This window comes from Hetaerina americana, unplaced genomic scaffold (assembly GCF_022747635.1).
Source record: "Hetaerina americana unplaced genomic scaffold, ioHetAmer1.1.p SCAF_21, whole genome shotgun sequence".
In the NCBI taxonomy this organism is placed as follows: Eukaryota; Metazoa; Arthropoda; class Insecta; order Odonata; family Calopterygidae; genus Hetaerina; species Hetaerina americana.
Genome location: NW_027286775.1, coordinates 6,018,005 through 6,036,611, shown reverse-complemented (window position 1 = coordinate 6,036,611; position 18,607 = coordinate 6,018,005). Strand labels below are relative to the sequence as shown.

The window sequence follows — 18,607 nt, the reverse complement described above, 5'->3', positions numbered from 1 at the left end:
GGCGTGGTCCACGTTGAGGCGAATGTGCGGCTGACGTCGGACGGAGGTAGGGCCAGGAAGAGGGACCAAAAAGGCACCAGCCACGGCACCCATTTACCCGCGCAGATAAAGAGGGGAAGTGATTGATTGCCTCAAGGTCAGACGATAAGCCCCACAATCTTCTTTCTGTTCCTGATATTCTTATTGTGCTTAGTGGCAGTAAATGTTACAACGAATCCAATGATCTAATACAAGTCAAAATAACATGCGCTAGGCACTAGGACAATGAAGCATTTAAATGTACCTCAAAGTTATAAAAATTCACGCGACTCAAAGCGCCTTTGGATTGTTTTGACGTCACTGCACGGCATTTCAGCATAATGGCATGTGTCCTGTACTGCAATTCGTGACTGAAATATTTTACACGCATATTTTAGAGCTCTTTTTCTTGGGAGAAAGCATTACACTTAAAAATATGTGTCTCTATGTTCACTTAACCGAAATTCTACCGATATTCAGGGGTCTTTTATCCTTTAAAGAAGAAAAACCTTTCATGGAGCTGAAATCGAGGTGCTAGTGTATTAGGGCACTAAGCAGGAGTTGTATGTTTGTTAAAAGGTTTTCTCTCAGCGATCTATTTTACTATAATAAAAAAGACTTGTAGAATTTAATTATTTCGCCCAATAAACGTGATGAAACTACTAAATATCGGATGACGACGGGTTTACACATGACCTGGAAAGTACTATTTTCAAATCGTGGAATTTCTATGAAGCAATGATGTCCTTTATCAAACTTTTTGGCTCCATTTTTTATTCCCCAGATAGTTTTATTGAATGGTGCACGTTGGTGAATGTTCTGCAACTTTTCGTTTATTTTTTTTCGCCAATCATTTGGTGGAAATAATGGAATTTGAATATTTTCGCTATCGTTCAACTTCCCTTCCGCCAAAGGTTACTCTCTACCGTCGAATTTGATCGAGCCGGAAATCGTGTGTGTAGTTGATTGCTAAATGCACTGCCAGAGGACGTGTGGACTCTCTTTCGGACTTATAAGTTGAAGCGCAATAAAGCTGTCGTCTGGATTGCTTCTGGGCTATTTATCATCCTGAAAGGAACGAACGGACACGTCGTTGGGATGTACTGTTAAAGTTTCTCGTAGCTTTGAGTAGATATTGGGAATAAAGCGTTCCTACGGAAGCTGTCAATACGTACGGGTGAATTTCATGACTAAAATAAATATCACCAAACGTTTTGAGGACACAATAGACCGGTCAATGGAGGATGCAAATGGTTCTCAGTTAAGAGACCTAGAGTTACTGCTTAGTAATCTTTGTCTTCCGTGAGATTTCAAACCGTTAAAAGCACGGGTAAAAAGAATCAAAATACTAATCGAAGGCGCAAGGGTTTATATAGGTCACCTTCTTTCAAAAAATATAAAACGTTGAAACGCGTTTAAAGAGTTATCTTTAATGAAATGTTTTCAATTCCACCGACTAGATTTGACCATCGTGGTGGTATACAGTTCCTCTTCGGGTGTTTCGCTTGCAAAGCACTTAAAGGTTAATATCTAGAAAGTGGGACGTCTTGAGATTGGACACTGCCACCGTGCGAGCCGTAACTGCATTTTAAAAACAGATCCGCGTCATGGCGACCACACTGGACTCCGTCGTCCCCGTCCCTTTGGCTCGCCCCCTCCACTTGCTCGTTGCCGAGTGATATGCACTTCGCGCAAGCTACGGTTGTATCGTTGAGAGCAACAAAGGAATATTATCGAACGAAAAGGGTAGCTGTTGAGGTGGCGAATACAATTTTTTTAATCGGATTAAAAGTTTTGGCTAACCAAGGCCAATAATTTTTGGAATAGTTGTAAATAGTATAATCGCTTTATTTTAAAAACAGCAGTATAAAATACTGTTGGAATAAGGAGCAACATACGCCAAAATCCAATTGTTCATTTTATCATATCGCTGCGAACCTGGAAAGCCTGTTTCTTGTTTCTACTGCTGGGGATGTGTTCGAAAAAACGGACAAAAGATTAATGGTGACTTTTTTAATGGTCTTGATAATCTAGTAATTTTTGGCGTTATCATAGTGACCTTATCGGCGAAGGGATGATTATTAGTCACTTGCTCGGCTCGAAGTAAAGGAAGCCCAACTGTTCTCAGCATACTCGTGTTAATGCGGCCACCCACGAGCGCTTTATATGCCTAAACTTCGTCAAAGCTACAGAAAACGTTACGCGTAACAATTTCGTTTAAGGTTTAAATTATGGAAAATAATTGTGGCTATAGACTAAAAAAACCTGGGATATTTCATTGTAACATCGCTCGAAACTAGATAACCAGTAAATGGAACAACGAGATTCACATTCCATGTAAAAAGCAGTATTCCGTCGTTTCCAAAGTGGAATTTTTTGAAAACGTTTGAGCGTAATTTTGAATCAAGATGTTCTGGATTGTTATGGTGAGATGATATCGAGACAAAATGAGAATCAACCTCGAAATCAGGACTATCGGCAGTTTTATTTCGTTTCCAACAGAGTGAGAATACTTTCTATTCAAATTTGTTTTAAAAATGTATCATCTAACGCTTATGGGACCATAACGTCCTAACATAATCATTTAATTAATTTTTAATAATATTTATTTCCCAAAAATTTAACCGAGCAATGGAAATCCTCCATTGATTTATTCGGCAAGACAAAACGCGAAATGCTCAAATTCTCACTTATTGTCTTCCCCAAACTTCATACGAGCTTAATTTCTTCATTTAAATGTTTGTTCTTCGAACTGAATGAGCAGATGAGTCTTTTTGATCATTAAGGCTACAACATATAGGCTACTGTATTAGTTTTCTGAAATGTTCTAGATCTTCTACTAAAATTAAAAAGAAACGTGCCGACTTTTAAACATACCTTGGCAATAATAAGTATACGTACCCCTTCAATGAGTGTTCCCAAAGTGGTCACTCGTGTAAATCGCTTTCTCACATCTGAAAGCGCTATTCACCTGATTTAATCCAAAGCCTTCGACCAGCCCCAGCCTATTTGCAATGTAACACTTACGAGTCACTTGCTTTTTGAGCATTAAATAATTATTTGAATTGCTTAACTTCTGTTTTTGCTTCATATAACTGAAAACAAGTTTTTTTATGGTTTGATAATAACCTAAGCTCATTTGAATGTTTTTTTATAAGGTCGAGATTTTTTTCCTTCGCACTTTTGTAGACATTTCAGAACAGCATTTCATTATAAAGAAAAGACAACTTATTTCAGAAAAAGATTGCTCGTAAAAAAACATATCAAATAGGACAAAATGTATATGACATGAATCAAATCGAAGGTTGCCGATGTTTCGCTATCGTAAATACGAATATTTCATCTGACCTTTTGAGCAAATTTAGCCCACAGAGGAGCGTTTGCAAAGCGACAGTCTAGCTAAGGGAATTTCTAAAAAGATCAAACTTAAGATACAAATTTCTATGAAAATTCTTAAGTTCATTCTCGTTGAAGTAGTAAAATTAAATAGCAGTTACCGACAAACGCGAACGCTGAGTGAAGAGATAAATTGGACGGATGGCTAACTGTTTTAGTCCCCACAAGAGAGTTTGCGTCATCAATGTAGAGCGACAGGGGTGCAGTCAACCAATCATCAAACACGAAGCATTACGTTGCGTATGACACTGCATGAATTAATTCGCTAATTAATTCAAGTGACGGACTGATGCTACTATTTCTGCGCTGAAAGCATGCGCGATGGTACGGTCATTGGCCATTTGCCAATAACTATTCCTATTCTAGAATTCCCGTCCTGCTGTTTTGGAGAAAGGGGTAGTTTTTATTTTTAATCGACATTCGCTGGTATCCGCAGGTTAGACTCGACGGAGAATTTTTGCAAATCATTGTGTCTTTAAGGCAATAGCGGTAATAATAAAAAACAATGCTAAGTATATCCATAAGTATTCCATTAATTCAAGTAAATCAATAATTGCCATTAATGGGCTCGCTCTCGTCGACGTTTCTTTCACTAAATGATTCTCACTGGACAATCAACCGTACGAGCACACACAAACTGATGCCTTTTGCTACCAACCCTCGAACCATGCATGAAATTTTACACCTGAAGTAGTCACAGTGGGGTAGTGCTATTAGAGTAGTCACGGGAGGTACACTTAACCTTAAACACAAAATGAAAGGCATTGTAACTGCATACGCGAAACTCGATATGCATTTGCACGAAACGAGTTCCTCCAAAATGTCACGCACTCCTGAGGATTCGTTCTCTCGAGGGATCGTGTGATCGACAGTGGATAAAGATCGTGAATGTTCAAGCGCATGACCTTTATTTCGCGCACTTTTCTGAGAGTCACGAGAAATTGTGGTCATGCGAACTATGCCTCGAATGGAAGTGCTCAAAACAAACGCCTCACGTCTCTCTACTCGACCATAATAACACGTGAATTTTGAGGAAAATAAAATTGATTTTTGGCAGGCTTCTGTCAATATTAGTGGTTGAGAACCTCAAGAGAGTAAGACAGATTCATAAATATTTTAAATGCGTATATGTTTATTGAAAGCACATATCAGAAAAGCATATTGGATTTTTCTCGACAGAAAAATTCGCAGATTTTTTCTATTTTCAAAATAAACTTGAAAGCATTACCCGCCTTTCCTGGTGTACCACACGTGTTACCATTTAGGATGGAGATGAAATTTAGTATTCTATCGCTTTGGTAAAGCATGCGTACATTGTGGAGCCCAGAATTTCCACGCTCTAATATCTCGAAAACTCAAGCCTTAGGAGATATTTAACCAGCAGATTGCCATCCTCCGGCAGTGAAGCAAAAGAACTGGATGAATTTTGTTTATTTTTTTCATTTATGGAATGGAATCTACGTATAACTCAAGGAGATTCAACGAACGTGACGAAATATGTGGCCATTTAGCAACAATAAAGCAGGAAAATGTCGAATAAAAAAACAAAATAGAAACTCTTGTTCACTTTTACGACTAATGTTTATAACAATCCACTAATAAATCAATCTTTTCATAACTAATTGCTATTAAACAATAAAATAATTGCAAATAGTCCTCAAAAATGTGATAACTCACTCGAGTTCCAAATTATTACGTTATAAAAATTTGTTATTATATGTCTCGAGACATGAATTTTCTAATATATTTTACACGTACTCTATTGGCACCGAAGGACCTATCTGCGTTTCGGGACTATGACAATAAAAGGGTGACGTAGATGACGCCTGACGTCTCATATTTCTGTCGCGATGGGTGGTGGACCACGTCACTGGTATCGCACCACACCCACCGCTCGTTTAGACGCACGATTTTCTTGATAAAATTTCCCAATAAAATACTATCATTACTAATTGAAGTTACCCTAACGCACATGTTGCTCATAAATTGACAACATAAATTATGGTTCTGTTTAACGCGTTGTCCGAGGAGAAAATATTTAATACTTGAAGAATGTCGCTCCATTTCCATCCAAATTTATGTATGGCCGAGCACAATCCACATCCGGAATAATAATTCTTTTGGCGTAGATCGGCCATCCAAACCGTCATGATACGTAAAACGGAGAGATCCATCGCATCGCTTTCAAGCCTCATTCGATAATCACGAGAAAGGGATAGCTTTCATGGCGGATTGAATTCGCTGTTAAATTTTCGCATTTTTAGGTTCATGTATCGATTTCAATCAGTTCGTGGGAGCCGAATTCATAATTACTAGTGCAGGAGCATTGCCCACGGACAAATTACTCTATTGTATTCATCGCTATCCTAGGTTAGGTGAAATAAAATTTTTAATAGTTTTCTTGCGTCCTATCCATTAAGAATGGCAACTAGCAAACTTCTGTGACCTATAAAGCTGAGATTTTAAGATTTTTCATATTCGATTATTATACATCCGCAACATAAGGGTGCTCAATGGTTCGAATTTAGGCTTCGAAGCCAAAATTTCAGCATGTATTTCCCTCAAGCAGACGATTGTGTAAAACAGTGTGGCGGATCTTTTAGGATTTTACCTGCTTTCGGAAAAAACTGAATGAGAAGTTTATTTTAAAATTATCGAGGAAAATATATACACCAACTACTTAAAGTCAACATAAGTTTCATATAAAGGGAATATCTTATTTGCTTGTCGCCTTCTCCATCCGCAAAGAAAATGAATGCGGTGTTAGATCGGAATCTATTTCCCGAGCGTATGTACAATATATATATGTGTGTGTATATAACGTATTTACTGGCGCGAACAAATAAATTGATCTAATAGTCCATGATGCGATTCTGTGTTAATATTTATCGATAAGGCTAACATTTTCCCATATATATATATATATATATATATATATATATATATATATATATATATATATGGGAAAATGTTAGCCTTATCGATAAATTTTAAAATTAGTTAAGTTTACATCGGGACATATATATATATATATATATATATATATATATATATATATATATATATATATATATATGTCCCGATGTAAACTTAACTCAATTGTTTCAACAACATTTTCGACTAATTGAGTTGCAGTTTGATGAAAGGAATACAGGCCGTTGAAATAACTATGATTTCTTCGTTAACTTTGGTGCTTAACTCTTTACCACATAACCTTTTGCTTTAGGGATACAATAGAGGTTCCAGATCTATTAAATATGACCTCACGATCTGGGTGATGATGTAACGAACTAGGGCACCGCAAGAATTCGTCATAAAGACCTAAATCGTTCCAGATCCAGACACCATTCCGCTGGGGCGGAATGCCTTGGTTCGCGTCGCAAGCATCCCACATTATTAAGGAAATTCCGAGACATCGTTAATGGAGGATTGAACAGCTTTTTATTTAAATTTCATTCCATGTTATTACTTCTACTGATTCAGGATCATGACCTGCAGATCAAAAGAGCTGATTCTTGGAAGCATTCGAGTGGAAGTACTACGTAATATCACCGAAAGAGGTTTACGGCCCATATACGTATAAAGTATTGATGGAGAGTGTGTGAAGACACGACCTGGAATAAAGGGCGCGTAGCTGGAGGGAAAGAGAGGAGTGTTTCCAAGGGGAGGGAATATTTCGCATCCGCCCATCCCTCCACCCTTCCCCGTATTCCGACCCCCGTGTCGTTCGCCAGAGAGCTCTGCACACAATGGATCCGATCATGTCATTTCACTTTGGCGTTCGTCGTCAATGCTGGATGCTCCTCCTCCTTCTGCCTTTTAAAAAATCACGACGGATCTTGAATGCGCCATTGATGACGACGTTAATGACGGCAGGGCTGGCAGAGAGGGGAAAGTCGCCCCCTTCTCCCTTCGCTTATTTTATGGTCTCCTTCGCCACCCTCATCCGTTCCTGATTTTCCCTCTTTCTTCTTGGAACTCCCGGCAGGGAAGCGATGCAGATGTAAAGACTGGAGGGCCGACTTTTGTTTTATTTCGCGGAATTTTAATCGGAGGGGAGAATCCGGTACTCCCCTCAGTGCGTCCCTTACACTATCCCCAAACCTCAAAAATCCCCGTGACCCCTAACCACCTTATTACTACAGTTTGTCATTCAAGGATTCCTCTCCGATGGCCATCAGCGGTCGACCCGCTCGGCTCATTAGGGCTCTATATAAATAATAGAGATGAATAGCCCTTTTTCTTTTCTTCCTCTAACAATCAACGCCCTACTTTGCCATCCGTTTCTTTTGCAGGACCTTAATGGATTCTGTTATAAAAGTCGATCGGCATATTTCTTAGTTAGGCAGAGGCTTCACTTAGGAAGGGTTAAAAGTGATAATTAAACTCTTCCCTTAACCCTTGAGTTTTAAGCTTTTCACAAAACAATTACACCTTTTTCACTAATCAGCGAGAAAGAGCAAGTAAAGTATAATAAGCTGTAAAAAAAACTGTGAATAAACAGGATATGAGGATGACTTGCCGGTTTTCAGAGGGGTAGGTAACGTAGTGTAAGCGACGTAGACTAAAAAGCCTGAATTTGAAAATATTCCCCCCCCCCCCCGTAGGAAACTGGAATTGTTCTCTTCTTACGAGAAGTTTGGGTTTATGGGGTACAGTGGCACTTAAACAGCACTAGGGTCAATTGCGGGCGGGTTCAGCTTTTATTTTTGCTGGAAATGTATATTTTATTCCTTATTAATCATTATTATCTAAATAAGATTTATTCCAATTACTTAACTGGTTATCTGTATCAGTAACTCCCTGCATATTGTGTTTGGAAGTGAAATAATTCCTATGGGGCCCTCAAGGAATGACAGGACCTGAACTATCAATTTCCAGCGATGTTGTTGGAAAGCAATGGAAATAATCTCAAGAGGTTACTTAGAATTCGCGTGTGAACAAAGACTTACAGAGCGGCACTTCATAGGTTTTCAAAGCCCTCGTAACGATGCCCATTCCCACCTAGTCTTCATAATCCCTGACTCACCTAATGCGAAGTCATTCAACCGGTTTCAAATACCACACTCGCTCCTCACAAGCGCGATGCAATTTGTGAAGGATAACCAACTGGGTGGGTTATTGATGGATATTTCTGCTTCCCACTCTTTTTTGGGAAAATGAAAGCACGCCTCCCGCTACCTGCCCATTAAAAGACCGAATCGATATCGACCGTTATTCATTCGGGCGAATGGAATTCGGCGGATGTTTAACTGCCCCCATTCGAGCGTTGAATGCCCCAGCCATCTGAAGCTCCTATATCATCCTTCCCACCACCCCTTCCTTCTATATCATCCCCTCCCTTTCCCATCGCTCGGAAAGCGTATGGAACGGAAAACGACAGTTTATTGAATGGCAAGGTGGGATATGGGGTAATTCACCATTGACCCGCATTCAGATCTTTCTCTATGGTATCATATCGTTAAGAAAATGCAACACATCCTTAGGAAATAGTTTACTATGCAGGTGATTTTTTGAAGTTGTCTTCCAATAGCATCATTATAACGCCTATTCGGCGGGAAATTTGAACAAGCAACAGAAGGTAAAAAGGCGTTCAACGCAAACGTCGCGTCGTCCCGAAATAAGTCTTGTAACATTTTCCTCTTTCATTGACACATTCAGTTTCCGCCAGAATCCCAACGAAATACGCGGTAAGTGTTTGAGAGGTGTCCCAGAGTTGTTTTACATGCACACATACTTAAATGAATATTATTATTCAATTAAAATTAGTCCATCAAAACTTAATTTTTTGAATAAATTTCAATATAAGTTTCTGATTAACATAGAGTAAGAATAATACAATAATCGTTTGGGCTCAGTCATCACTAAGCACGTTACCATTCATATTAATATCAGATTAAAAGCCATAAAATATTTTCCTGGCAATTTATAATTATTTTTACGGTCATTAAAGATGACCTACGATTTTTCAATCTATTCCAGAGTATTTTAATAATTCGTTTTCGTTCCATTTGCGGTCTATTTTAATAAATGATATGCGGGCACACATACAACTTAATGTGATTCATCTATTTATGAAATTACCCATCAATATTTGTCTTCTGTCGTTATAAAATAACTCTTCAAACTCTAAAAACTTAGCAAAGCTGAAATTTGGCATTGAGTTCGTCTCTAAATACAATGTAAATGTACACCTACATAATACCTCGCAAGCCACCGCAAGGGCGTGTGGCGGATGATGTTGGGTCACGATCCGGAAAAAATAACTAAACCACATGCAAAATCAACACATCCATGCAAACCTATACCCACAGTGGCGTATACATTCATGCTAAAACCCTTTTAACGTTCAAGCATGCAAATACATGTACTATCAACTAACAAACAATTGCACCTTAGAATGTAGTAAATATCCAATAACGTGCAAGCTAGAATTTGATAGTAGGCAGGAACGCCTCGCGTTTTAAATGAACATGAAAGCAAGTGGAAACTTCACATAAAAATTATTGAAACGGTCTAGGTTTTGACTTTCAAAGTCATCCTCACATAAAAATTACTTTTCAAAGTCGGAACCGCATAGGTTAATTAAATCTCAATTAATTTAATGTGGAATTTTCAAGTGTTGGAATTCATAATGAATTCGTTCCACCAAGCTAAATCGGAAAAGATTAATTCATAAATACGTCGTTAAACCCTTGGGGTTGAAATTTATAAATCCATACGCCAGATTAGGTATTGAGGCTATATTTCCTCAAAAGTTCATGGGATAGGAATGTCACCTTGGACTTACCCATGGATATTTGCCTCATTTCAAGCACACAAGGGCGATCATTTAAATACCCTCGAAACCGGATTATGCTTTAGTTGCTCCACGTATTTCATTTATGAAAACATTATTGGAATTACGAATGTAAAGAAGCTGTATTACCTAATAATTTATATCTGAAAAGCATGACATCAGTAAAACGCCATAAGATAAGTTCCAGGAAAGTCCATGTTACTACAGGCCGAGGTGATAATATCAGCAAATCACTAGTCATCAATAAACAAGACCCAAGGTTATTGTAAGAATGACAACTTAATTTTCAAATGCATGTTGGAATACTTTTTATCCTCCGCTATATAGGCAAAAAGAAAGTTACCGGGACAGAAAAATTGGTTAATTGGCCACCATAGTGTTTTACCTTTAGCAAATATTTATTCCTTGAAATATATCTGAAACAATACCATCGCATTTCCTGTTGCCCAATATTTTTGTTTATCTACTGACGCAAGTGAATGAAGTGAGACTTGTACTTATGTATGATGATATTCTGGTAATTCTTAAAATGCCCATTTCAAAATTATATCTTTGCTTGAATTCACGATGGAGTGGGATACTGCAGCCCTTGGGATCTCCTGAAACGTCCTCCATGTCATCGGAGCCATCATGCGCTGAGTGACTTTTTTTCACCAGGGCCGGCGCTCCAAATTGACTCAAATAGACAGTTTTCAAGCCTCTGGATATATCGATGTAAAACTTTTTCCCAGAGCTGTTCGAATCCGGAATCAAAAAATAATATTCAACATTACTCATTGTTCTTTTTTTGTTTTAATATTTCAAAGGTCGCAAAAGAACCTGAAATAACTGGACACAGAAACTTCTTTATCAACTATGTCTCCACTTCATTGCAAAAACTTATCCCACTCTTTCAACGTTGATTAATTCATTCAAATCCAAACGAAATATAATTTTTTCGTAATTTGAACGATTTAGAAAGAAACGGGTAAAAAGAAATGAAAGTGTAACAAAAATTTGACGATTGAACGAATAAAATTCCGTAACGGTGGACATCAATTATATCTTGAGTTGTCACCACGTCTACCTCTCTCGCTTTTACATTCGTCCAATGGAATGCCATCTGATGGATTAAGAATGAGAATTTATGGCCGACACTGTCGATAAAGGATGTAAATCAAATCTGATGCGAAGTCCGGGAAAAAATTAAAACCACAAGAGTTTAATGGATTCAAAACTGCCAAATATTTGGCGTGCGTTGTAAATGTAATATTGATGGTTCTTTAGGAATAGTGGTTTTGAACAAAGTGCATTTTGAAATTTTGAAACTGAATGCGAAAGCTCATATCTTGTGCAGGGTGTTGTTTTACGCTAGATATCTGTAAAATTGTAATAAGTATCTTTCGATTCCGTAGGATTATATGCATAATGTTTCGTAATTTGCAGTTACTAATGTGTTTAAAAGGGTTTAGATTCGGCATATAGCCATCAAAATTTAATCATAAAACATCGCAATCAACTACGTGATAAAATGCCTATGGCTTATGGATTTCAATATAACAAATGTATTGACCTTAGTAATTAATCATAAGACAGGTAGGCAACAATCTTTGATGGCTATGAATGTAGCTAGACTGGAGCATTTATTTCCTTTTGGCCAAGAATATTAGACAAAAAAGCAAGACCTCTCTAATCATGAACTATTTGAGGTTTAAAATCTATTCAATATTTTTATCACTTTGCCGAAAATGCAAATAGACATCCTAATACTTCAATGACTTCAGTTCAGCCAAGTAGCAGGAGAATAATAATATATATTATTATCAGCGTTCTACCGGGTGAAATAAGTTTTGAATGGAAACAGTCTATACCACGGCACAGCGATAAATTTCCTTCCCATCGTCAATCCAAATGCTCGGATAACAGAAACACAACGTTCCACAGTTAATAGTGGAATGATGTGTTGCTATGATTGGATCAATTTGGAGGATTGATTGCAGAATTTCTGGATTTCTATTATCGGTAGAGTGGAGAACTTCCTCCGAGCAACGCCAATAACAGTGAAAATGCTGTCCTCTCCCCTCATCCTTGTGAAAATTTCTTTGACTGACGCAATTCTTGGTGTAATGGCCCCACTAGTTTGATCATCTTGGCCCAGAATACTCCCGAAATGGGTAAACTGTTCCACCTGCTCCAGTTGCTGAACTTCTACTTCAGTATCTAATTTAACATTTCACTTTCTCGAACACTTAATTACCTTTGTTTTGTCCACGTAGATTCTTGTCCTCAACCGAAGCCTTTCTTTCCATTTGTTTTACTTATCTGTTGAAAGGCACCGGTGATAGTGGACGCCCCCGCCTTACCCCTCGTCCTAACACTGCCCATCCAGAATCTCTACCCGCAACTCGCACGTACCTAAGGCACATTGGCGGTGGCGTTTAATACGCCAATCGATTGGCACTACTCCTTTTCCTGCCCAATCTCCTCTTATTAATGAATTCTGCTTAATTCACTCTATCAAACGAGGGCCATTTATATTTTCTATTTATTCTTACAATTTCTTCTAAATCTTTCCTGGGCAAATTAATTATTTTCCCGCCTTTTCTTTGTTAGTGCTCCCGGATTTTCCCTTCTTACTCCCTAGTATGGTCAGCACTTTCCTGGTGAATGCTCCAATTCAAACTGTTCTCTGTACACTCTCCATATCCTTACATTCCGTTCTCCACCATGGACCCTATAACCCTATTAGATTTCCGACTTAGTTTATTAAATACCTTTTGCTTCCGTTTACCTTACTTTGTATTGTAGGTGCGTTCTCATATTTCCCTCTTTCGTCTACTTTGATGACGTGATTTCTTTATTTGTAATTTGACTTATTCACTAGTAATTTTCTTACGTAATTTTCCATTAGTTCTGTTAATACTTGTACATTCCATTTACTCTTCATTCTTCCGTGTTTTACTCTCTTCGATCGGACATTACACTTCATTAACACAATATTATGATTTGAGCCCTTACCATCTCACAGAAGACTGTGCGAATTGATTTGGATGGTATAGGCTAATTGATATATTTCTGAATCTCCGTACATTTTCGTAACATACCTACGTGGACTGCGGTGTTTGAACCGAGGGTTAGTCGTGATTGAACCATTACTCCAACAGAACTCTTGAAGCAACCTTCCCGCGGTCATTCTTCCTCCTTAAACCGGCGTCTCACTCCAATGCCTCTCCTCCTTCGCCTCCCAATCCCTCACACATATCGAATGCTTTCTCCCTTTATGTGCGGATCTCCATTTCATTCTCCCTGCTTCAACTTGTTGGCATGCAGATCTGAGCCATGACCTAAGCCAATGGCTTAGCTTTTACCTCTGCTAATATTGTTCTATCACTCACCTACTCTCTGTTAACTACACTTTCACTACTTTTTTAGTACTACTGCCACCCAATGCTCTAACTCTTAGCCTTGCCGCAAAACTCTAGAATCATCGCTCCTGTAATCCCCGCTTACCTTCTATCATTTCACCTTGCACAGCCCTATAATAAAGGGTGCGGCAACATAACTTCCTTTTTCCAAACGCAAAACTCTTTAAAAAAAGGATGTTATGCTGCCACACTCTGTATATATATATATATATATATATATATATATATATATATATATATATATATATATATATATATATATAAGGAAAAGGGATAGGAACACGTATAAAGGACGAACACAATAGAGGTGGGGAAGGCGGAATCGAACGGATCACAAGAGTAAAAATATTTCCTCAACCGGGACTCGAACACCGGATCTTTCCACTTGCCGGGCGGATGCTCTTAACCACTTGAGCTATCGAGGATATGTAATTTACCCTGAGATCCGTGGGAACTGAATTTCGAACTGATATCAGAGGAACTGAATTTCGAATCGCTCACGGAGAGAATGCTAAATCATATATTGAGAAAAATCGTTAAATACGAACATGCATGTCAAAAATGATATGTTCCCATGTGAGCTAAGGGATATTAGAATAACTGACAACTAATGAGCTACAAATCGAATGCTGTTTTATTTAAGGAAGTATTCGCCGACTATGTACTCATTTAATATGGATATTAATATACTCTTCTCCTAAAACTCAGATCGTCTCATAATCATTTAAGAGTATTTGAAACTAAGAGGAGCCCTGCAAGGGAGGATATCAGCGCTCTCGCCAGCACAGCCCTAAGGGGTCATCAAAATGCACCTGTCCTGCACACCACGTCAAGGCTGTCGTCCGTGGGAAGGGAGCGCATTTGAGGAATGGGCGGTCGTCGGGAGTCGTCCTTGGCATTCATTTCCGAAGGCGGCATTTCCCCAGGGGACGGACGCTTACTGGGGAGGGCACTGGGTGACTACGGCCAGATCCAAACAGCTATCACTTTCATCACCCAAATAATGAAAATTCACAATGAATGCTGTGTTACTGTTTTTATTCAACGTGCCTCATTTTTGGCGTCGGGTATTACCCAAGTCCAAGTTAGTATCACTGGCGCTCTTAATCATGAGCAAAGAAATGGTCAGTCTCTGGGAATGTCTGGATTGATGGGATGACGCATACTTGGCATACCGGCGGCCTTCGCTTCAGAATGCCAGAGCCTCCCCCACTGGGCAGATGACCAAAATAACTTTCACCGAGTCCCGATCCGAATTCTATTCCGCCAACTGCGCAGCCGCCGAGGATCTCTGCGGAGTAAGCACGATGTGCTTCCTATCAATCAAGTTCCAAATCCATTTAGTTGACTGAAAGTCCATAACATCACTTATTTAATTTGAACCGACTTTGTACGGAGTAATGAGAAAGTTACTTGAAATCCTCAGACGGTTTGTCTTAAACTATATAGTAATCTATCTAGTGTAACTAAACTATGGAATGCAAAGTTCCTTTAAAATTCTAACAATGCAGGTTAAACATTATATCTTGGCGGGGGATAATGAGAGAAGCTAGGTTTCGTTCCAGATATAGAGCGCGCCATTTCTCAGTAACTGTAATTCACGGTTATTTCACTTTTGAAATGTGACAGTGGCTTCCAACATATTGAAATAATGCTTCCTGATCTACGTGACTGGCGTATTCTCGTTCATGTTTATATATTTTTTTTAATTGGCAATTCTCGTTACTTTTTTGTACTGAGATTTTACGGTAGAAGTGATCAAGTTGAGTAGTGATACCGCTAAGAAGAATTATTTCAGGATCTTTCATACTTCATTCACTAAATTTGCATCCACGATGTGACGCCAGTTCCCTCGCAGTATTAGAAGCAAGAAAGGAGAAAATGATTGCATCTGATCCTCAAACGTATCGAAGAGGATATGTTTATTGATATTAAAAAATGGCAGAAAAATACTGCACTCTCTATCACCAGTTTTTCCCATAAGATATGACTTCAGCTTATTTAACTTTCCAATATAATTCTTAATATCCAATTCCAATATAATCCTCTCTATATGGCTATTATCCTACATGTTTCTTAATTCTCTTGGGGTGGGCATTAAACTCTCAATATTGTTTTTGGGATCCCTTCGTTCAATGCTTCTAAATTGATATTTTCCGTCTGAAAAATGATTTATGGTTCAAAATACAAATGCTTTAGTGAGCGCCTTAATTATGAAAAATCAAAATGCAACTACATAATACTGTTTTTCCAAATCCTATAGAAAATAAATCTCCTGCTCTTTAAAAACTGTCGAGCAAAATACACAGGCGGCGAGATATGCCATAGCCATCATTGAAGAACCGAGGCTAGGAAAAGAAATTGAGCAAAGATGTTTTAATTCAACAAATGTTGGAAATACTGCTTTGGGGCGACAGTAGCTTTCGACGGAGCCATCCCCTAATGCGCAACAATTTCAAAACGTAAAAATAATTTGTATTGACATTGTTGCAAAGATGGGTTTGTATAAATATTGAAACCACAGAAGATGCGAAAAAATACTTTTTTACTCAAAGTCATGGTAAAAAGATTATTTTACAGCTACTAAAGTTGGGATACCGACGTTCGACTACACGTACCACTGAAAATTTATGCCGAGGAACATTTACGTTTTCAGCAGGAGTTAATCAGCGGATTTAATCATTGTAACGGACAAGTTACTGTTCATCTCTTTACCCAAAGGTCGTGTATTCGAATATCTATTCAGGTAATTATGTGATTTAATGACGCTATAGCTGTGTCTCCTTTTTTCGTCATAGGTGTGGCGTAATCTTGGTCAACATAATCACCACCAATTTTAAGGGTCTCAGTCGATGAGAGCGTCAGGATCCTAAGGTAAGATCTGTTCAACGGCCTTGTCGTGTCCAGTCCCTTGGTGGGGAAATTAATTTTTGCTTCCTCTTCTCATGCAAGCGTACCTATTGTTGCGAAAGCTCCATTTTGCTGTGAATTCTGGCAAGTTACCTTTATTTAATGAATATTATTACCAATTTTCTAAATTATCTTGATATTAAAGTTAACACGAGCTTTTGAAGCGGGATTTTTTTTTTAAATTACGACGACTGAGAATGCGTTTCGATTCACAGCTGCTTATTTACTTTATGGCATATCGCTAAATGAGACACTTATGCAGAGCTGTGACGCGGATCATTTGCCTTGACTTCTCATCATGATATCGTCCATCTATGGTAAGGGGCTACGTCTTGATTTATTCAGTTACAAGGTTGAATATATGATTTATATTTCCCCAGTCATTTTACATTACCCTGTAATATTCGAGCCTTGAGCGACTGACAGCGAAGGTTTTCCATGATCTGCGTATGCCACCTCATTTATTGGATGAATTAATAGTGCAATTAATTCGATAAATACTTCCATTTTAGTTTATTACTCCGCGGTAATATTGTAATTTTGGCCAGAAATGCTCGAGGTAAATTCAAAAATTAATTATTCTGGAATTCTAATGAGTGGTAGAGTCCCAGCAGCCCTTACCCGCCGAAAATTGCAAAATTATCTCCACGTCCATAAATCTGAATCATCAATCGTAACTCAATTTTTAAACAATTCACTGCGGGCAGAACCACCAAATCGTATTTTCACGGGAAAATGAATTCCTGAATGTTTTAATTCTTTGGATATTTCAAATTCGTCACAATGAATGACGAATGAAAAGAGATATGCCTCGTAAAAAGTATCTTCTGTACAAATTCCACTGAAATCATTCAAGCCATCACAACAATATCTGCGTCATAAAACCATCGCCTCGACGCCACTGTCTCGAGCATTCAAAGGCGTTTCTGCCCGCAGCAAACCAGAGTTGACTGAGATATTCGGAATCTGTGTCGTATTCCACTCACCTGGGTCATCCGAGTACGTGAAATTGTAGGTTCCAGGGTCCGACGAGGTATTGCTGTTGTTGAGCATCGTGGGGGCTCCTTCCAGGGCCACGGGACGCGGCGGAAAAGGGTATACAGCCGCCAGGGGAGGCAGCGTCGTCGTCGCCAGGGTTTCCTTCTGCACCCTTGGTAGGATGCTGTTGCTGTCGGCCATCCCGGCTTTAGGGGTCGTGTCTCAGGGGGGAGGGAAGAGGGAGGCAGCGGAGTCGAGGCCACCAGCGATCGGGGGAGTAGGGGGTTCGCTCTCACAGGTGGGCGGGGACCCCTTCGACCCGGGAGAGGCCGCCGGCCGCAAGGGCCGAACCCATCTCTTGCTCCCGCGGACAAACACTTGCCAGCAGTTGGGGTGGGGCGCCCAGACGTCGCGGGATAATCGCCCCTCTCCGCCCCCGTTGGCCAACGGAAGCTGTTCTGCCCACCCTGAGTGGGGGGGCGGTGGAGGCGATCCGGCAAGTGGGCGGGTGGGGGGGGAGGGAGGCGCTGATGGGGATATGAGCAGGCGCACGGCGGCGAAGTCGTGCCGTTCTCTCCCAGAGACACTCGATGGAGGGGGTGGGTGACGGGGGTCAGGGCGGATGGGTGTGCGCGTGACAGTGGCTCGCTCTTGTAAGAAGCGCCGTTCACCAACTCCCAAGGGCAAATGAAAACAAAAGAGAAAGACGAAAGCGAAGGAGGGAGCGCGAGGAGGTTACTATCGCCGCTCGCGGGAGAGCGGTAAATGGAAGACTGAGGCAGTCTCGATGCGCGCGACGGAATGGAATGTGTGAAATGGAGGGCGGGATGGGAGTACGGGAGGTGGATTGGAGGCAGCAGTCTTCCTCCCCACTTCTCCTCCTATTCTCCGCTTTGCGAAAAGCGCAACTCCATTCAAAAAATAAATTTATAATAAAATCAACAGATAAGGAAGGGGAGAAGTCCGATTGCGGAGAAAAACTATTCAAGTTTTTTTTATTATCTGCCTCAGTGGGATGAGGTTTAGGGTCCAAGGGGAGAAGAGATTTGATTATGGGGGGGGGGGGGGGTTGAGGGAGAGGGAAGGGAAGTGACGCTTCCCT

At 39.7% G+C, this 18,607-nt stretch overlaps 1 protein-coding gene across 1 annotated transcript in view; it reads right to left on the bottom strand.

Moving 5' to 3' along the window:
- The window catches only part of LOC139688607 (allatostatin-A receptor-like), an 80,674-nt gene extending 62,858 nt beyond the window's left edge, over positions 1-17,816 (bottom strand). The window contains exon 1 of the mRNA XM_071586153.1: positions 17,514-17,816. Coding sequence (XP_071442254.1) covers positions 17,514-17,706 — 193 coding nt within the window. The 5' untranslated portion in view covers positions 17,707-17,816. The remainder of the gene's footprint in view (positions 1-17,513) is intronic.
- Between the last annotated feature and the right edge of the window lie 791 nt (positions 17,817-18,607).